The following is a 19,971-nucleotide window of genomic DNA, read 5'->3' as shown; positions in this document are numbered from 1 at the left end:
GCCAGTTTAGTTGGTCGATTGTCTACTTTGTTGCACAAATACATAGTGATAATATGACTATCATAAAATTGTTTAATTATTTGTTCAAGAATACATCGTCGTTGATGCATACCGTCTATATATACAACAGATTAAGAGCTATTTAGCTCCAAACCTCTGCTCTTGCATTCACTCCTTGCTTGCTTTGTCTCTTACTTGATCTTGCATCATTAATTTCTACTGAATTTCTTTATTCATGGCAGCAAATGCTCAGCTGGCCTCGGAGAACCCACGCCCGTCGGCCAATTTTCTCCCACCTATTTGGGGTCATGTTTATTTTGCATCACTTCCCTCAAATGATGCGGTAACCATATAGCTCTTTAGTTAATGGCTTTCCATGCTAGTTTTCTTGTTTGATTTCTTAGACTGTGCTTAATTACTTCAATGTGCTCTTTGTGTGCTTGAGGCCACAGACTAGCTGTATAGGTCTCCTCTTTTGTTCTGCAATTTTTGTAGAAAAATAAAGAACACTTCATTGTAGGAATTTGAATCATGTACAAAGCAAATAGAAGACTTGAAAATCCGAGTGAAAGAAATGCTAACAGACTCTACCAGCAATCCAGTGGAGATAGTCAGACTGATTCATTTGTTATGCCGTCTTGGTTTATCATATCACTTTGAGAGTGAGATTGAAGACCATCTCCAACAATATTTTGACCACACCATGGCTAAGCTTGTTGAGATGAATAACTACAACCTAGAGACGGTTGCACTTGTATTCCGAGTATTTAGACAATATGGCTACAAAGTGTCTTGTGGTAAGTAAATAAATTAAGCTTAAGCTCTTAATTTCTTCTTAATTATATAGTTACGTTTAACATGTGTTGGTTTTAAATGGAGTCTGAATTGATTGTGAGCAGATGTTTTCAACATGTACAAGGAAAATAGTACTGGTGAGTTCAAGGAGAGCCTAGTCAATGATGTCAAGGGCATGCTAAGCTTGTACGAGGCTGCCCATTTAAGGATGCATGGGGAGGCTATTTTAGATGAAGCTCTTGCTTACACAACTACTTTCCTCCTTAAGTTGGTCGCAAATCAAAGTGATGACCGCCTCGCCAAACATATACAATATGCCTTGGTGTATCCTTTTCACAAGAGCAGTGAAAGATTGGCTGTGAGGCAGTACATAGATTCTTATGAAGAGGATGAGTCTTGCAATGAGATGCTGCTCAAGTTTGCAAAACTGGATTTTAATCGACTACAGCTCTTGCATCGAAAAGAGCTGACCCATGTCGCATGGTAAATGTTAATATGGAAGCCAAATAGAATTTGAAATTTAAGATATGTGTTTGACAAATATTATATGTTATTTTGTGTAGGTGGTACAAGGAAATTGATTTTACTTCAAATTTTGCTTATGCAAGAGAAAGAATTGCAGAAAACCATTTGTGGCTTCTTGGAACTCACTTTGAGCCACAATACACAAAGTCACGAATATTTGTCAACAAAGTCATAACCCTCGTCACGGTTTTAGATGACATATATGATGTATATGGTTCAATTGAAGAAGTCAGATTATTGACAGATGCAATACAGAGGTATTATTTGCATGCTTGCTATATATTTTTTAGTTTTTTCGTGGGTTAAATTAGAATTAACATTCCATTTTAATTTGTAGGTGGGAAATTGGCGCAATTGATCAACTTCCAGACTACATGAAAATTATCTATAGCATTGTGTTGGATGTTTATCATGGATTTGAGAATGAGTTGAAAAAAGAAGGAAGATCTCACTTGGTCTCTTATGCCAAGGATGCCGTACGTATGAATGATCTCACTGCATCTTCTTCTACCTAAAACTCGATCTATATATATATATATGCATGCTTAAATTGCTACATGCATGTTTTGCTATTCATCCATCTTCACTTCTTGCTTCTTTATTAGATGAAAGAATTGGTGAGAGGCGACCATCTCGAGGCTGAGTGGTTCCATAAACGCTGTGTTCCTCCATTTGACGAATATATGGAAACTGGATTAATCACGATCACGTTTCGTGCATTGCTGGCACCTTCTTTTCTAGGAATCGACAGTGTAGGGGCAGATGCATTTGAATGGCTGAAAAATAGTAAGATTCTTAGAGCTTCACAAGCAATTGGTCGCCTCATGAACGACACAGCAACACGCAAGGTATGATTGTATGACTGCAGTAGTTATTACATAAACCATAAAATCCTAACTATCTAGCTAGTAATTAACATGCTTTTGTGTTGCAATAATATCTCTGTAGGTGGAGCAAAAGTTGGGACATTCTGCCTCCAGCTTACAGTGCTATATGAATGAAAATGGCGTCTCTGAGGAAGAAGCAATCAAATATATCAGGGAAGAAGTGATTGAGAGTGCGTGGAAGGATATAAATGAAGAACAGATGAGGCCAAATATCGTCGTCCCAAGGGAGCTTCTGATGCTTGTTGTTAACCTTGCACGCGTAGCACAATCGTTTTATAATGTTAACGACGTATACACAAACACAACATATTCAAAGGAATATGTCAAGACCACCTTCGTTGAGCCATTTCCCATATGAGAGGAATAGCAGATGCAAACCAAACCGGACCATCGATAGTCAATATTGCTATTGGCACGAATAAAATGTTTCCCGTGTGTAGATTTATTATCATGCACTGTTGGATTTGTAATGAATTGAGTAAGAAGTAGTTTTCTTATCTGATTCCTACTAATGATTCATGTGTCAAAGTTTTAAAGTTTCGGAAAACTTCCATAACTAGAATTTTTTTTTGAATACAAGGAGCGAGGATGGGAGGTTCGAATTCAAAGACCTAGTTCTATGAGATAGCATAGTGTCATCTGAACTACTCGTGATTCTACAATCGTGCGTATTTTTAGTTCCATGCATGTCAATTAAATAATTTGTTATGTCAAACAAGGAAAATAAGAAAACCAAACCATACACGAAAAAAACACTCCCAATCCCAATTTCAGTCGACCTTGAAGCGAGGATCAATCTCCACCCTACCCACACCCTTTTTCTCTTGGGCAACCTTATCAACCTCAACCTCACCAATAACCAGCCCTACCACATCACTCTTCTCTCCTTTCACAATCCTCTCCTCCGTTTCCTCGTCCACATAGTTTGGGTTCCCCTCATCAATCGCCGATGGCGCAGGCAACAACTCGTTCTCCACCTCATCATCGGGCCCTTCCCAGGTGTACTTCCCACCGAGGCCTGACTTCGGTGGTGGCCTCTCGATTCCGCCCTTGTCGTCCACAGGATGTCGCTCCATTCGTTGCAAGTCCTTGTCCAGGAGCTTTTCTCCACATGTTTGATTGTGTCGATGTTGTGGCTTACCACCCCGGATCGTCACCGCGTCCTTCGAGTCGTCGATTGGGTTCATTTTCTCTTGATCGTCAATTAACAACTCTGATAGCTGTGACTAGCGTGCTGTTGGTTTCTATCACAACGAATTGCATTGGATGGGGTTAGTGGTGGTGTTCTATATAATGTTCGGTGTTGAGCCCAAATAACATGACTTCAAGTCCATTTTATCGAATTGGACTTGGCCCGATTTCTTAGGATGTTATCTATATAGATCTTAAAATCTGTAATCAATTTGTATTCATCGATCGAGACCTATGACAATCCTGCAAGATCAAAGAGAAGGTCGATGGTGAAGTTTGGGCACTGGACGGAGAAGCTCTGACGATCAAGTCAGTCAACGATAAAGAATATTCTAGTGAGAGAAATGAATGACTTTTAGAGAGATACCAGGTATTTTAGAGATAATGAGGAGGAATCATCCTCTATTTACAATACTTCCAGATCACATGGTCAACACATGTTGATCGTATGGACGGACCCCTCTATTGGGATGTGATTGGGCCTGGGGCCCAATATGGGACTTCCTTAGTAATTGACCTAGAAATCATACTTAAAAGGTTGACAATCCTTTCTCCGTAAAGAAGAGACCAGAAGGACCACCATTAGGCAGCAATGCCAACTTCACAGGACCTTGAGCACCTTCTTCAATAGTTCGTTTTAATGGATAAAAGGACCTATCAGTCTTCACAGGTCCAGGACACACACAATTGATACAGAAATTAGTTGGATACTTGTTGGCCAAAATTCTTGTGTAGGCATTCAGAGCTGTTTTGGATATTTTAGCTGCAGACGGTCTAACTGGCCAGCCATTGATTTTTGGTAGACCGTTCTCAAAATCCTTAAGAAACACCCTCAATACATCTTCTACTCTTTCTTCTGTAAGGTTTTCAACGTCTCCGAATATTTCTAGAGCCCAAGTGTTTGTCATATACTGTGACAAGATCAACAAGAAAATAAATGAATATATATTAATAAAACTCAGGAAACAAATTAAGCAATTAAATGAATATTAATAAAGGAGTCCAAGGAGCTTTACCTGAAGCATGCCTCCAATGGAAGAAACATTAACAATCCTTGGTGAATCAGATAGCTGGAGAAGGGGAATGAGTGCCTCAACCATTCTTTTGGCACCATAATAGTTGGTGTCAATGCATTCTTCAGCTAACTCATATGTTTCAATTATTTTACTCCAATCTACATACATAGGATCCGGTGACTGCGAAACAAATTAGTTTTGTGTGATAAATCTATGAGCGTACGAGCTTTGCGAATTACATTATATATATATATATATATATATATATATATATATATATATATATATATATATATATATATATATATATACCCCTCTCATCCCTTGTTTAAATAATTTATTTTAATTACCTCATTAGGAAACGGACTAGGATTACCGACGATCCTAACTCCACCACAACATGCATTGTTCACCTGTACATATATATATATATATATATATATATACCAGGTGTAAGTACTAGTTTAATACCAAACAAGTCACATATAGCATTGGAATAACTAATACCAAGATATCAAGCTTTCCGAATTTGGATTTGATAAAATCAGCCAAAGAAGAAATACTAGCTGGGTCTGTAACATCAAGCTGATGAAAGACAATATTTTGAGAGAGGGTGGAGTCCTCTTCCTCCTTGAGCTTCTCCATTCTTTCAAGTCCTCTCTTCTCATCTCTGCTTGTTAAAACCACTGTGATACCCTCTGAAGCTAACAACTTAACTATTCCAAATCCAACTCCTCTATATGAACCAGTCACAACTGCATACCTGCATGAAACTGCGAAATTAAAACAGAAATGAAACTGTGGAAGAAATAGAATTTAGATGGATGGTATTGCTACATACATTTTTGTTGATTCCGCCATGGACGTGATGTTGAGTTTGAGACAGAAACAAACTTACTTTTATTGATATAAACTCAAACACATACACCATTAATTTGATGTAGCACTGATCAGGGTCACAAATGTTTAGGATTATATTACTACAAATTAAGCATGCACGCCTTGTACAAGTTTTTTTATTTTTATTTTATATATTAATTGTCTATTTAAATATTTTTGTTGATAACCTTTTTAAATCTTATAAAATGAAAGATTCCAACAATCTACACAAAATGTTAAAGAGAGCTCATATTGCACAAGAAATTATTGAGTGGTCCGAACATTCCATAAGACATGCTGATGTAATGTGACTGGACCATACAATAATTTCTCCCAACAGCACAGTCAGCACACAAAAGAAGACCATAGCGCCCATCACATGGGCTGCTCTTCCCTTTGCTTATTGCCACCATCAGGAGCCTCCAACACTTCCTGTTAAAAGAAATATTAACAAGCAAATGTCAATGGCCGAGTTTACAAAAAAAAAAAAAACAAAAATATAGTATTTAAAAAATATCTCGCATAAGATTGCATAATAAATCTAATTCTTAAACATAATAAATTTTAAGAGATTTATAAATTACAACATTAGCTACAATATAATTATCATCTAAATATAGTATTTAAAAAGGCAAAGAATTGAGCTTTTACATACTTTTGTTTACTTGTATATAAAGAAACGGAATGCAAACCGAAGCCCATAGGCCACCAATTTAAACCCAATATGAAGTCTCTGGTAGTATCAGACGTGCAGCAAGTAACCAAAATAGCTAAAGGCCCAAATATTGGAGGCCCAATAGAATCCTCTCTACATTAACAGTAAACACAATTAAACCATTGAAGAGCGCCAAGGGCCATTCGGACCCAATCAATGAATCAACCCCATATGCACAAGTGCAGTACCAAAATAGCTGAAGGCCCAAGAGAAGCGTCTGTCATTAAGCCCAATTCAACAAAGCCCATACTTAGGGGTGTCTTCGGGAAATGCAGTTTTTGGGAATTCAGGGCCGAGTGCCCGAGTGCAACTCTTCTGTTTTGCCATCAGTCGGACTGTTGTGCCGGCGCTACAGTGCTAATCCTGTAAGTTGTTTCTTCTTCTTTATCTTAATTGTCGGTGTTTTAGTGATGGTTGTTCGCATTTGCGTTACCGTTGTTCATCTGCTTTTGTACTGGAAGTAACTTTTATATTCCTCTGTTTCTTTGATGAAGCTAGGGTTTGTGAAATTTTTTTCTTCCTGTTTTTTTTTATGTGGACTTTAAATCCCGCATTTGTAGTGTTTGTTTCAATTCCTCCGTGAACTACATCGGCTGATAAATTGGTTGTGTTTGAGCATAGTAATTAGTATGAATGATGTTTGTACAATGACTGGACGCACCACATCATTATCGATATGTCCACAATTCCCTTCCATCAGTGGACAATCTGTTGTTAATCAATAAAATATTGAAATACCTTATCATGCATTGGAAAAATCGAAATAAACCTCTGATGGTGATCATATGTGCTCTGCTGACATCTCTCGCAGTTACTCTTCTTGGCGATTGTCATGCTCTCATGGATCGTTTTCTGGGTATTGCTTTCAGTGGAATGTGCTTTCGGGACGTTATCCCTACCCTCTCCTGTCATGTCTATTGTTCCAGGAGTGGAATTGCTACTAAGCTCCCAGTCAAAATCATGAGTTAAGTTGGCCATAACCAGATGAACTACTTGTTGAGCTAATGACATGCTGGGACCTTTTACCGTTCATTTAAGTCGGTGATCAGCAAAAAAAATCGCAACATCAAGACTCTCCTTTCTCCTCACTCTCCCTGTCTTAGTAATTGTCCTGGAGATCATACTTCAGGATGATGGGTCTTTTTTTAGAACTTTCAAGGAAATTAGAGTGAGAAGAACACATAGATATTTCTGTAACAGCGGCACCCCTTTGATGGATTCGATGATGAGTTGCCCCTTTTGTCATTTAAGTTTTCCGCAGCCCGAGCTCCAATGGCATGCCAACAGTCACTTCAATTACGAAGATGAACAATTCGTGAGTGACCTGGAATTGGCCCAACAAATTGCTCTTGCCCCTTGCTCGCCAACACAAACTAATGATGAATCTGAGCCAACTTTTCAAAGCCATACATCCTTGGCCATGGCTGTGGACGAAAAGATTTCTTGCCTGATCAGCTTGCAGATTAAGAGTCCCTTTTACCACATAAAGGAAGGTTTGATGTCGATGTTGCACACCTGTTTGGCATCTGAGCCTGATAACTCCACAATCACTCTATTGTGCGGCTATGTTGATCATTTTCAAAGTGTTTTCTCGGAGGATGTTGGTTGGGGTTGTGGATGGCGCAACATCCAAATGCTTAGCTCTCACTTGCTTTACCAAAGACAGGATGCCAGGCAAGTACTGTTTGGTGGGTCAGGATTCATTCCTGATATCCCCTCCCTCCAGAGATGGCTTGAGATTGCTTGGGATAGGGGTTTTGATGTGGATGGCTCTCATCATTTCAACCACCAAATATATGGTTCAAAAAGTTGGATTGGAGCTACTGAATGTGCTGCTCTTCTTCGTTCATTTGGTCTTCGAGCCAGGATTGTGGATTTCGGTCCTAAGGAGTTGGAACCGCATTTTCTTTCTGTTCCTGGTTCAAGCCTGGGACCACAAATGACGATAACTAATGCTAGAGCCAAGAGAAAACTGCTTCAGGTTTATGGACCAATGGATAGATTTCTGCTGAGGAAGCATGATGATGATCCTAAACTAGATCATCTCTGGCAGCATGAGTCCAGGCTTTCCAGTAAGCAGCTATGTGACAGTACGAATAATGGATGTGGTCCTACCCTGAAAAATAATATTTCAAGAAAGACTAAGGGTGGTCATCAGAATCTCATTGAATGGGTCTGGAACTATTTTTCGGACAAAATTGTAACCAGTGGTGCACAGCATCGTGTTGTTGTCACTGACAAAGCGCCCTTGTATTTCCAACATGAAGGGCACTCAAGAACCATTGTTGGGATTCAAGTTAGAAATCAACAGAATGGCATGGAACAATATAATCTCTTGATATTGGACCCCGCGCATCGGACGGAAGCTCTGGAAAGATCTCTAAAAGACAACATTGGCTGGCAGAAACTTATAAAAAGAGGTGTCCACACACTGAAGAAGCTGCAGTACCAATTATGTTACATTGATCCGGGAATTGCTGGTGAGGAGGATATGGAGCAACTCAAGACTATCAATAGCATCTTTATTGAAATCTAGAGGAATATTTTTGTTCCAAGGCTTCTCTTGGGTACTATCTTATCCACTTCATCTCCTACATTAACATGTTTCTTGTTTTTGATGAAAAGATAACATCTGCCTATTTATTGAAGCACCTAAAGAGGTGGGAAAGAGTCATCTGGTTTGTTGCATATGTATGTGTGTGTATATATGTCAGGTTTTGAAGTGTAGAGAGCTTCTGTGTGTGTGACATCTCCTGTTCTCTTTTTGGAGTTGCATTCAGGCTGTTCTTTGCACCTCACACATTCCATTTAAGCTTTTCGTTAATTATTCTCTAGTGGTTTTTTTTTTAATAGAGGGGAAGGCTCAAACTCGAGACTTCAATGAGATGTCACACACATGAGTGTTATCTGAGCTACTCGTGGTTTCTCTTTTTTTCTAGTCTTTTCAGTTAAGACCTTAAGAAAGATCAGATATGCATAAACATTGTACATGATATTCTACATCTAGATTATGAAGAATCAATGGGTATATGGACTGGTAGAGTATAAACACCCCGGGAATATTCTACATCTAGATTATGAAGAATCAATGGGTATATGGACTGGTAGAGTATAAACACCCCGGGAAAGATTGGGTCGTGAAACTTCCAAATCGTGGGCCCTAGACTAGTTTGTTTCGTACCAAGGCCCAAATTCTCCGTAAGAAGCAATAGAATCGTGGGCCCAACCCAACAATAGGCCCACTAAACATAATGGGACCCAACGCGAAACTTCCCCTATATTTCCTTATTTCCACCGCCCTACTGTAACGGCTAAATCCTTTTTCAGCGAGCAATACATGGCCTGGCCGCGAAACATCGCAATCATAGGTAGTAGCGGGAAAAACCCTAGGGGACGAGAATGGCTGTCGCGACTCTGAAGAAGGGGATGGTAGTCTACATGATTGTATATAGGGCAGTGACCTACGGTCTATCACCGCTGCTGCTCCTTCACCTACAATAGCGTAAGCTCCGCGGCCAACACCCCACCCGCTGGCCTGAGCCCCTCGCTCGTCCGTTCTCTCCTCGCCGGTCCCTTCATATGGTTCCATGCTGTCTCTCTAGGTTCGCTCTCTATTTTTTTTAGTGTAGAATAACTTCTCTTCCCGTTCAATTTGAGTTATATATTTACACACACATATGGCCGTTTTTCGTAATTTACGTAGGCAAGGGTCTGGCTGCGATTTCTGTGATCAGAAATGCCTTCAATGGGGGCCTGATTTGAATATATTGATGACAACGACCACGGTTTCTGCATTGTAAGGCTGTGCTACATTCTGTTTGATTTTTATTCCTTTTTATTTTGTGTTCTTTGGTTTCCGTTGTGAGATTAGGAGATTCACGGGCTTGTTGATTAAAAAGGGAGAAATAAAGAAGGGAGAGTAGTCAAGCCTGTCACCGGCCATTACTGTGTAATTTAATTTGGTTTTTATTGATCAAAAATAATTTGCATAGTTTGCGTAAAAAAATAATTTTCATGGTAGTATAGATTAATAGATTTTTACGAAAAGTGCATAATTTTCTATCTTCAGTGAAGTTATAAAGGATCGGCTGCCAAGTAGTGTCATATATCAGGTAGTTCTTTTTCATTCCTTGTTGGGATTGGTTCGACTGTTTTTTTTTTAGTTTCGATCTCCATTTCAGTCAGATTGGCAATCTATCTAGAAAGATTTTGTTGTGTAAGATTAGTACTGAAACGGTCTTGTGGGCTCAACAAGTTGGATTAACTGCTTTTCAGCCCCTGCAGGACCAGATATATTTAAATGATACTTATGCTCTGATATACATGCCTTTTTCATTAGCAGTTAGCCAGTTAAAGACTTTCTTATTGATTGAAGTAGAGCTTGGCCATTGCTTTTGTTACATTTATTTAATTGAAAACATGTAGCATTCTCATTGAAATAATTGTCTTCAGAATTGAGACCAGTTTGCCCCACTGGACACCCCCTTTGCCATGGATACTTTCCCTTCATATTGGAATCCAAGTGCAATCATATTAATGGAGAGTGAACGGTGGCCAAATCTTATTATTAGCACTTCAAGAATGGCGTAAGTGTCTTTATTTGTTCCTGTTTATTTGGAATTTTTAAAAAAATTTCACTATTCGTAGCTGCAGTGACCAAATAGCCCTTTAAATATCTGCCTTTATACTTTTTTTGAACAATTGCTGTATCAACATTTCAACTGAGAAGATAGACCCTATGTGGTAATGTAATGGTTTTTGGACTTGCGTTGTCCCCGACCTCGCCCACTGAGGAAGCTTTTAGCATGAGAGTTGTTTACCTTTTCTATGTTTGGCTTCTATTATTCATAACCATTGATACTGTTCAGATTGCACTGGCATTGTTAAATGCCCAGGTGTCTGAGAGAGTGAGAGGTCCTTTAGGAATCTTCCACTGATTTCTTTAATGCTATCAAAATTTTCTTTGATAGTGCCGTTGGCTTGTATTTCTATATTTTTTTCAGTACATTAATTTGTCCACCATTTTGTTATCTCCAATTTGAATTATGATATGTGATTAAATCTTTACAGGAAATTCATACATCCACAGTGCATGTTGGAAACCCATTGACCCAAAAAGTATCTAGTGTTATGTCCAATTGGAGCTCATGTTGTTTACTTAAGACACCAGCGCCACGCATTACTGTTTTGCAAGCCCTACCATTGAATGGTTGCTCTTCTGTTTAAATATGTTTGATCTCAAAATCACTTTTGCCTGCAGGAATTTGTGGGGCACGAGAAATTTCTTTCACTCAACAATGGGGAAATCTTGACCGAACGAGTCCTCATATCAGCCATACCAGGTCACATTCATTCAAACCCATGTTTGTTACCGTGTTGTATATGTGGCATCCTTATTAGTTGTCGCTCACTTCTTTTTTTCCCTTTAACCTGTTCATTCACCTTGAATTTGATGTAAAATATTGCAAATTGAAGAATTGTTTGTCCTTTTCTTGTTCTTAGCTTTCCAATTTCATTTGATGATATTTTGTAAGCACAGACCTCATGTTGTTTACTTAAGACACCAGCGCCACGCATTACTGTTTTGCAAGCCCTACCATTGAATGGTTGCTCTTCTGTTTAAATATGTTTGATCTCAAAATCACTTTTGCCTGCAGGAATTTGTGGGGCACGAGAAATTTCTTTCACTCAACAATGGGGAAATCTTGACCGAACAAGTCCTCATATCAGCCATACCAGGTCACATTCATTCAAACCCATGTTTGTTACCGTGTTGTATATGTGGCATCCTTATTAGTTGTCGCTCACTTCTTTTTTTCCCTTTAACCTGCTCATTCACCTTGAATTTGATGTAAAATATTGCAAATTGAAGAATTGTTTGTCCTTTTCTTGTTCTTAGCTTTCCAATTTCATTTGATGATATTTTGTAAGCACAGACCTCTGAGTTGCTCCACTGGATTTCAGTCCATGAGAGCTTCAGACTGATTCAATTTCAGTTGGCTTTTACTTCAGAATGGGAAGCTGAGGGGCCCAAATATCACTTAATTTGGAAAAGTATGGATGTTTCAGGAGGTAATCAGATTCAACCTATTATATGCAGTATTGCGGTATTGAGACTATTTTGGATCTACCTTTTACTTTTTATGTCTCATGCCTATCCATGAGATTATGGTATTGTCTTACGACTCTAACCTTTTAAGTAGATCCTGACAGATCTTCCTTACGTCTTGGCTTTGGGTTTCCCTGATTGCTCTTTATCCGATTTTTCTTGGTTCTCTTACCAAACCATTATGGTAAATCATGGATAATGCTAGAATTTTTCAGCTGGTTGTGCTGTTTGTATATAGTTTGCCAGTTATTTGTACATTTTACTGTTAGTGGCATTCAATACCTTGGAGCTTTAATGACGTGATTTCTATTTGCCCAAGTTCAACATCTGCACAACTTGTTTATTTCCAACCATCACTCTGTACGGTTCATGTGAACGTGGTGCAGTGTTGTGTGATAATTTGTGTGTTAAAGATTAAATATTCCACCTTTGTGAAACTGAGGGAACTGTGATTGTATGTTGATTATTAGAAAGCAAGCACAGATATTGTTCTCCCATCCTCCATAACCAGTGCAGCTATTTGCCTAGCATGTTTGTCGTCTTACAAGCACGAAAAGTGTTGAGCTTGTGGGCACGCTCTATTACGTATCTTTCCATATTGCAAGAGGATTGGGTCATTTACATACCAACACCAGGTGAATGAGGATAACATCTTCGAAGAAGAACTCATCACAAGGCAAAGCCAGGGGACCATCCGTATTGTGGCCATACTCTTCTTATGCTTGGTCTATCATATGTTGAAAAATTGGGTGGTTTAAGTAATCCGCTCTTATCACAAACCTTTTCCCAGCATCCCCTACAATAACAGCTAAGTGACCAGGACGGACATCAGGAGGCTGTTTCTTCTCACCTCCATATAGCTTGTGCCATATGTTGGCTATTTTCAGCTTCAAACTCTTTCCTAAGTTGCATGGGGAATGCTCTATCCGGTAACCATGAAGTGAGATTCCAGGTACCAATGTCAAGGGTTTGGGTATTGAAGACTTGGAGTGGATTTGGGTTGGAATTTATAATCGAGGTAATCCTCTCCTGTTACTTCCCTTCGAGACTTGTGCATTTAATATCCCTATGACCTACTAATGCTTTGGAATTTAATTTAATGTTTACTTACAATTAAAAATGAGCATCACCTGTTGTTACAAGTTATGTTGATTCTTTCAAAATGTAACCAGATGAATATTGTGCTGCTAATTTAGTCGGGTCTTAAGCGGACAGGTTGTCTGACTGGCAGAGTTTTATGTTCTTGCATAAGGTAGTTTCTAGTACTTGGCTGGTTACTCTTGGTGGTTCACAGGTGAAGAAATAATGCTGTCATATTATTTTTATTGGGAATGCATTGTCTTTTCTTCATGTGGCGTAACATGCTATTGCTCTGCCTTCTAGGATTTAAACATGGTTATCCATTGCTGAGTTGAGTCTGTTAGGTATTATTTAGTTTATACTTTATACCATAAACTGATGTTCAGATAAAAACTGGAACTGATGTTGAGTCTGTTAGGTAGGCATAGTGAATCCATTGGTGGATTAATATACCCCTCAGCAGCAACACTGGAATTAAGATAAAAGAACACAGTAGACTCATATTTCGGATTACCAACTTGATGATGGAATTTGTTTGCTAAGGTGGGTAAATGATGTTATGCACATGTTCACATGTTTTGTCTTCATTTTTTATGCTTAGCAATACGAACATTGAAAGTGAAGTTGCCTAAACTATGCATGCTAGAAATTAAGCCCCCTATAGCAATTGCCTGTGTTGATGCTTTTTGCAGGAGATTCTATTTATTAAATGGAAGGGATTCAATTTACATTGGACATTTAGCGAAGGATGTTGTATCATTAAAGCATGAAGACATTGGCGTGTGAGTTTTTACCTGGGGAGTGATGAACAAGGAGTAGCACTCTGGCTAATCAAGGACACAGGTAGGCAACTTTCTTTAGAGAGAATTAAAACTTGAAATTACAGGATTAGACACTAATGAATGCATGTCCCTCTAAATGTGACGTGTTGAACTTTGAAACCCTGTGGTGGTTTATTAAGACCTTATGGGTACAAAAGCTTTCTTAGACTATTGTCACCTGGCTCTCTGCTTTGTGTTATACATTATTGTCACATGCATCTGGATAGCAAAGGAGAGATTTTTTCAAGCAAACAACTTTTGTCCTTCATGTACGACGTGAAAATGTACCCTACTCCATGCACGTCCTATGAATATGATTTAGGCGCGAGTTTGGTGTTGTTTATCTTTATGTGTATGTGTATGTGTATGTGTATGTGTATGTGGAACGTGATTTAGGCTGAGTTTGGCGTTGTTTATATTCATGGTTATCAGGTTTTGGCCATCCAAACTCTTCATAGTATTTGTTCATGTTCTACTAAACTTAGTCTGATTAGGTTGTCAATTGATGTGGTCGGCCCAACTGGAGGATCCGCATGGACTGTTACATAAACAACTCCCATATAAGGTAACTACGGTTAACTTGATCCTCATGACAGTTAGCGAGATACATGACCCTTCATACTTTTAAAGAATTGAGAAAAATCTTTGCACCTATATTAAAAAAATTAGGAAACTGGTTTTATAATTTGAGGTGCATCTCTTTTGTGAATTGCTTGAGAAAATTTTAAATTGCGATTAGGCAGATTTCCATTTTGCAGATTGTGTATGCAGACTGCAGCAATGACAACCATTAGAAATTACTCCAAGAAACTCTTCTTTTTCCATAGAAAAACATAGTTTTCTTTTCTTTTCTTTTTTTTTGTTCGTGGAATTTTCTTTTAAGTTTTTTTTTTTTTTTTTTGGTGGCTGACCAGTCTGACCAGACAAGTTTGAGACTTCGAGTGACAAACTATTAAACGCAATTCCCGCCTTTGATTCCTCCTTACACCTCTCTCTCTCTCTCTCCATGTTTGGTGAGAGAAGGGGAAAAAAAAAGTCGCATGGACAAAAGCTGAAACGCATTCGTTGCTGTATGTGACGTATGGCCTACTGTACACGTGGCATTTACATATATTTGTATGTCTAAAGTATGGTGGGAGTGTCTACAAGCGAACAAATAAGGAAAAGAAATGTACATGTTTGGCTTGTTCTAGAAATTTGATCAAGACAGAACAATTAAGAGATAAGACTTGACAATTGTAAATAGTAAGAGTAAGAGCAGTCCACCAAGATGTAATGTTTGACCTAATTAACCCCATTAAGATTAATTGCAATATAAATCTAATAATTTCATCTAAACTAATTGCAAATATATTTTAATGGATAAAGACGCGTTTTGTAATATATCTGACAAACAAAAGTAAATAAAACTATTAAAATCACATGCGAACAATGCCAATGATGTTGGATGGTTGGTCACTTTGCTTTCTTGTTACTTAAAGATGTCAACTTTTTCCTTCCACGAGGATGGAGATGATTATGAGAAGGGACCAGCAGACAAGTAATAAAATGACGACCAGAGCTTTAATTCTCTCTTTTTTATGGAAAAAAAGAAAAGTTGCGTCATAGGAATGATCATCTGTTCCTCAAAGTTCATGCATGTGTATTTGCCAAAGATTTTCCAGTCTCCACATGAGATTCTAGGGCAAGAAAACACGACCGTAGTACTATACTATACAGTTTATTCAACTTATATTTATATAATTATTAATTAGTGGTAGTGCATTTTAATTAATTGAATTAATTGACCGGTACCCCTCACATTTTTATCATATACTTAGTTGAAGCAATAATAAGTAGTAAAATATTTTCAACTCCAATTGCAAAAAGGCTTTCATTAATTGGTAGTTTTAATATATATATATATATATATATATATATATATATATATATATATATGTATGTATGTATGTATGTATATATACATTTTGCATGGTCAAACTAAAAATGAAGTCCTCAATCATTTCTGAAAATTAGTCTCTTTGGAGAAGTCAAAAAGTAGACCATTGATGTAAAACATTATTCGATTTTCAAAATCATCCCATTTTTCTCCACCCAATTGGGGTAGAGTTGTTGGATCATCAGGATTTAAAACGCCAAGCACACAACTAATTAACAGATTCTTTAATGAAAATAATTCATATCTCCATGTTATAATTTGCATGCAGAAGGAATTATAATGGTGAAAAAAAAATAGTGCCCTACATCTGTAAAGCGTAATGCACTTTTTCAATATTGCAATCCAAAGCATTAAGCATTCATAGAAATTTGTAGGGGGGAGAAGAAGTTAATTGTCACAGTCATCGACCTCCTTACCTTATTATACAGTCAACATTTATCAAGAACAAAACCAAATGCCCGCAGCCACTCTAACAGAAACTACTGCCAAATATAAGATCATATCCAACCGTGTGCCCAACATTTATTTGTCCAAGAATCAGAAAAATATAACTATTTGAAAAGTATTCTTAATTCTTCTACATATGATATATAATATGATTCATCAGTACATTAGGTGAGTCAAAATTGAAGGAATTGTAAAAGAAAAAAAAAAAAGTAATCCTGAATGAACTACTTTTCTTACATTCCATCTGTGACTGTGAGGGGTGGAGAATAATAATCATTCACACAACCACCCTCATCGTCCAATTCCCATACCAATAACACCTTTAATCATATTTTCATGCACCATGTAATCGGTGATGTTCTCAGTGATAGACTTGCCGACTCTAAATTTTTGAGATAAAGGCTTGATTGATTGATGATCATCATCCATCCCCCACCACCTCCTTCTCCCTCTCCTTTAATCATGCCTCTCCTCTCCACTCCACTCCACTCCAGTCCTTTAAATATTTAATTTGAAACCCAAAAAAAAAAGGGTCAACACTCAAGAGTGACAAGTTAGAAAGACTCTTATGTCCTTGGACAAAAACAAAATCAGTTTTTTACTGGCTTCATCTCTTCCCGCTCACACAAACGCACGCTTCCATGAACGGACCTCACTTCCTACTCTCGCTTCTCTTCCTGCTCTTTTCACCGTCTCTCGCTTTATCCCCAAACGACACTAATGCCCTTACCCTCTTCCGTCTCCAGACCGACACACATGCAAACCTCCTCGCCAATTGGACAGGCGGTGATGCCTGCTCTGCATCATGGAGCGGCGTCAAGTGCTCCACCACTGGACGCGTCGAATCACTGTTTCTTCCTTCTTTAGACCTTCGGGGTCCGATTGACTCTCTTTCTCTCCTCGACCAACTGCGGGTGCTTGACCTCCACAGCAACCGCCTCAACAGCACCATTTTGCCTATCACCAACTGTACTAATCTCAAGCTTCTGTACCTTTCCGGAAATGATTTCTCCGGCGAAATTCCGCAGGAGATTTCATCCCTCAAGCGCCTCCTCCGGCTCGATTTGTCGACTAACAACATTCACGGCGAGATTCCCCGGGATTTGTTAAACCTGAGCAGACTCCTCACCCTCAGGTTACAGAACAACGAAATCTCGGGTCGGATTCCGGATCTTTCTGCAGCACTTCCCAATCTTAAAGAGCTTAATGTATCAAACAACGAACTGTACGGGCGATTGCCGGAAGGAATGTTGAAGAAATTCGGCGATCGAACTTTCTCTGGGAACGAAGGGCTTTGTGGATCCGGCTCGTTGCCTCCGTGTTCCTTCACGGAGACGCCCCCTGTAAATGGTTCTTCTGAAACCGTGCCGTCTAACCCCAGCTCGATTCCTCAAACACCATTACTCGGAGAAGACAAGAATCGAACACGAAAAGGACTAAGACCCGGTGCTATTGTGGCAATTGTGGTTGCCAATTGTGTGGTACTTTTGGTGGTGATATCCTTTGTCGTCGCCTATCTCTGCGGCAGACATGGAAGTAGTGAATCGAAAGTAGGGAGTGAAAAGAGGAGAAGCAGCTATGGGAGTGAAAAGAAGGTTTATGCCAACGGTGGTGGAGATAGTGACGGTACAAATGCCACGGATCGGAGCAAGCTTGTGTTCTACGACAAGAGAAAGCCATTTGAGCTGGAGGATTTGTTGCGGGCATCTGCGGAGATGCTCGGGAAAGGAAGCCTGGGTACTGTGTACAAGGCAGTCCTCGACGATGGGTGTTCGGTGGCCGTGAAGAGGCTCAAGGACGCTAACCCTTGTGCCAGGAAGGAATTCGAGCAATACATGGATGTAATAGGGAAAATTAAGCATCCAAACATCGTGAGGCTGAGGGCTTACTATTATGCCAAGGAAGAGAAGCTCCTTGTCTATGATCATCTTCCCAATGGAAGCTTGCATTCACTTCTTCATGGTTGGTATTTCGTTCTGTTGATTGAACTGATGTGAATATAGTTTGGAATACTTTGTTTGATTGAACTGATTTGTGAATATTGATGTTTTGTTTTTGCTGATGTGAATAGAAAACAGGGGTCCAGGGAGAATCCCATTGGATTGGACGACGAGGATAAGCTTGGTGTTAGGTGCAGCTCGGGGACTTGCTCGAATTCATGAAGAGTATGGTGGAAAAATTCCACATGGAAATGTGAAATCCTCAAATGTGTTGCTTGACAAGAATGGCGTGGCTTTGATTTCTGATTTCGGATTATCGCTCCTGTTGAATCCAGCTCATGCAATAGCAAGATTGGGAGGGTACAAGGCTCCTGAACAGTCAGAAATCAAGAGGCTCTCGCACAAGGCTGATGTCTATAGCTTTGGGGTCTTATTGCTGGAAGTTCTTACAGGAAGGGCACCAGCTCAGTACCCTTCCCCCACACGTCCACGCGTGGATGAAGAGGAACAGGCTATTGATCTCCCAAAATGGGTACGATCAGTAGTGAAGGAAGAGTGGACGGCAGAAGTGTTCGATCAGGAACTTCTGAGGTATAAGAACATTGAGGAGGAGCTTGTGTCAATGCTTCATGTGGGGTTGGCTTGTGTAGCCCCATTGCCTGAAAAGAGGCCAACAATGCCTGAAGTGGTGAAGCTGATTGAGGACATCAGGGTGGAACAATCTCCTTTAGGAGAAGATTACGATGAATCGCGCAATTCGCTCTCACCTTCCCTTGCCACCACCGAAGATGGATTGGCTGGATATTGATTAGTCCTGCCAATATAACTTATGGGTTGTTTTGTTCTTGATTTGCATTTTCTCGCTGCCAGTTACCAGCATTGTAGGCTTCTCCCGAGCCCTTTTGTTCTGTAGTGTTGTTCTTTGTAGTTATGTAAGCACTGAATCTACATTGTCACATGTGGGTAGTCGTGATCTTGCGAGCACAAGCAACCAGATTGCATATCTCATGGCTCTTTAGGTTTATATTTGAACTGGATTTGGAAATTTAGAATTTTAACCGGGTGCATGATATAGATTTATTATGCATAATATAGTGTATTTGTATTTTATACGTACTATTTACTAGTTATTTTTATATACATATATATATTTGTCTTTACATGCTTGTATAAAACTTTTATACTCCCTTGTTTATGTTTTATTTTTATTTTTTTAGTATTTATAGTTTCTAGAGTTTTTGCATTAAAATATGTATTTAATAAGTATTATATTTTTATTTTATAATATGTATTGGACTTCACGGGCGGGCTTGGGCGTGTGCATACTTTTAAGGGTCGGGTACGGTCAAAATCATAGGTTTGAATCTCAGGCCGAGTTGGGGTTGGATAAGACTGAAACATGTAGAGTTAAGGCAAAAACCCAGCAGAGCACGTTTCATAATCACCTCTTCTTTTGGGGCACCATAATTTTCGTATTTATGTTTTGATCAATTTTTGTGAATTTAACAATTTTTTGTCCATCATAAAAATCAAATTCATCTCCAAGATTTTAGAATTACCATATCTTTTTGTCGATACAAAAAATCTGCACGACCTTAGATGTTAATAGCTGCGGTCCAGGCGGTGA

The 19,971-nt window shown here is 38.9% G+C and overlaps 5 protein-coding genes and 2 long non-coding RNA genes across 10 annotated transcripts; 5 read left to right on the top strand and 2 right to left on the bottom strand.

The window, feature by feature from the left end:
- The first annotated feature begins 1,694 nt into the window (after positions 1–1,694).
- Positions 1,695–2,565, top strand: LOC119994931 (probable terpene synthase 6). Its single transcript, XM_038841275.1, has 3 exons — positions 1,695–1,796; positions 1,926–2,168; positions 2,269–2,565. Exons 1-3 carry the CDS (start codon positions 1,695–1,697, stop codon positions 2,563–2,565), a joined length of 642 nt encoding a protein of 213 aa, XP_038697203.1.
- Positions 2,566–2,831: 266 nt separating this feature from the next.
- On the bottom strand, positions 2,832–3,486 carry LOC119994938. Its single transcript, XM_038841279.1, has one exon. It carries the CDS (start codon positions 3,392–3,394, stop codon positions 2,978–2,980), a length of 417 nt encoding a protein of 138 aa, XP_038697207.1. The 5' UTR covers positions 3,395–3,486; the 3' UTR covers positions 2,832–2,977.
- A 103-nt stretch (positions 3,487–3,589) lies between these two features.
- On the bottom strand, positions 3,590–5,346 carry LOC119994936 ((+)-neomenthol dehydrogenase-like). The gene is made up of 5 exons (XM_038841278.1): positions 5,256–5,346; positions 4,922–5,177; positions 4,765–4,827; positions 4,415–4,594; positions 3,590–4,309 (listed from the first exon to the last, which is right to left on the bottom strand). Exons 1-5 carry the CDS (start codon positions 5,273–5,275, stop codon positions 3,929–3,931), a joined length of 900 nt encoding a protein of 299 aa, XP_038697206.1. The 5' UTR covers positions 5,276–5,346; the 3' UTR covers positions 3,590–3,928.
- Positions 5,347–6,272: 926 nt separating this feature from the next.
- LOC119994940 (zinc finger-containing ubiquitin peptidase 1-like) lies at positions 6,273–8,678 on the top strand. The gene is made up of 2 exons (XM_038841281.1): positions 6,273–6,373; positions 6,820–8,678. The coding sequence occupies exon 2, from the start codon at positions 7,222–7,224 to the stop codon at positions 8,542–8,544; it is 1,323 nt and encodes a 440-aa protein (XP_038697209.1). The 5' UTR covers positions 6,273–6,373; positions 6,820–7,221; the 3' UTR covers positions 8,545–8,678.
- A 642-nt stretch (positions 8,679–9,320) lies between these two features.
- LOC119994941 lies at positions 9,321–12,971 on the top strand. Of its 3 annotated transcripts, XR_005467526.1 has the most exons (6): positions 9,321–9,610; positions 9,712–9,804; positions 10,461–10,594; positions 11,269–11,350; positions 12,021–12,080; positions 12,588–12,971. It is a non-coding gene; the product is annotated as an uncharacterized LOC119994941 (long non-coding RNA). The 3 variants fall into 3 exon arrangements; XR_005467524.1 differs by having other exon boundaries at positions 12,021–12,971; XR_005467525.1 differs by having other exon boundaries at positions 11,973–12,971.
- Positions 12,972–12,984: 13 nt separating this feature from the next.
- LOC119994942 lies at positions 12,985–14,187 on the top strand. 2 transcript variants are annotated; one of them, XR_005467527.1, is made up of 2 exons: positions 12,985–13,135; positions 13,890–14,187. It is a non-coding gene; the product is annotated as an uncharacterized LOC119994942 (long non-coding RNA). The 2 variants fall into 2 exon arrangements; XR_005467528.1 differs by having other exon boundaries at positions 12,985–13,740.
- A 2,743-nt stretch (positions 14,188–16,930) lies between these two features.
- LOC119994939 (leucine-rich repeat receptor-like protein kinase PXC1) lies at positions 16,931–19,414 on the top strand. Its single transcript, XM_038841280.1, has 2 exons — positions 16,931–18,366; positions 18,476–19,414. Exons 1-2 carry the CDS (start codon positions 17,046–17,048, stop codon positions 19,150–19,152), a joined length of 1,998 nt encoding a protein of 665 aa, XP_038697208.1. The 5' UTR covers positions 16,931–17,045; the 3' UTR covers positions 19,153–19,414.
- Positions 19,415–19,971: the final 557 nt, after the last annotated feature.

This window comes from Tripterygium wilfordii, unplaced genomic scaffold (genome assembly GCF_013401445.1).
Source record: "Tripterygium wilfordii isolate XIE 37 unplaced genomic scaffold, ASM1340144v1 ctg31, whole genome shotgun sequence".
NCBI classification, from domain to species: domain Eukaryota; kingdom Viridiplantae; phylum Streptophyta; class Magnoliopsida; order Celastrales; family Celastraceae; genus Tripterygium; species Tripterygium wilfordii.
Note: the sequence above shows the minus strand (reverse complement) of the source record. Positions and strands in the feature narration are given on the sequence as shown.

Coding starts and splice junctions, on each gene's coding strand:
- LOC119994936 (XM_038841278.1), bottom strand. CDS start 5,275: ATGGCGGAATCAACAAAAAT. Junction 5,178..5,255: donor ATGGCGGAATCAACAAAAAT/GTATGTAGCAAT, acceptor AGTTTCATGCAG/GTATGCAGTTGTGACTGGTT. Junction 4,310..4,414: donor CCATTGGAGGCATGCTTCAG/GTAAAGCTCCTT, acceptor ATCTTGTCACAG/TATATGACAAACACTTGGGC.
- LOC119994940 (XM_038841281.1), top strand. CDS start 7,222: ATGGATTCGATGATGAGTTGCCCCTTTTGTCATTTAAGTTTTCCGCAG.
- LOC119994938 (XM_038841279.1), bottom strand. CDS start 3,394: ATGAACCCAATCGACGACTCGAAGGACGCGGTGACGATCCGGGGTGGT.
- LOC119994939 (XM_038841280.1), top strand. CDS start 17,046: ATGAACGGACCTCACTTCCTACTCTCGCTTCTCTTCCTGCTCTTTTCA. Junction 18,367..18,475: donor CTTGCATTCACTTCTTCATG/GTTGGTATTTCG, acceptor TGATGTGAATAG/AAAACAGGGGTCCAGGGAGA.
- LOC119994931 (XM_038841275.1), top strand. CDS start 1,695: ATGAAAATTATCTATAGCATTGTGTTGGATGTTTATCATGGATTTGAG. Junction 1,797..1,925: donor TCTCTTATGCCAAGGATGCC/GTACGTATGAAT, acceptor CTTCTTTATTAG/ATGAAAGAATTGGTGAGAGG. Junction 2,169..2,268: donor ACGACACAGCAACACGCAAG/GTATGATTGTAT, acceptor ATATCTCTGTAG/GTGGAGCAAAAGTTGGGACA.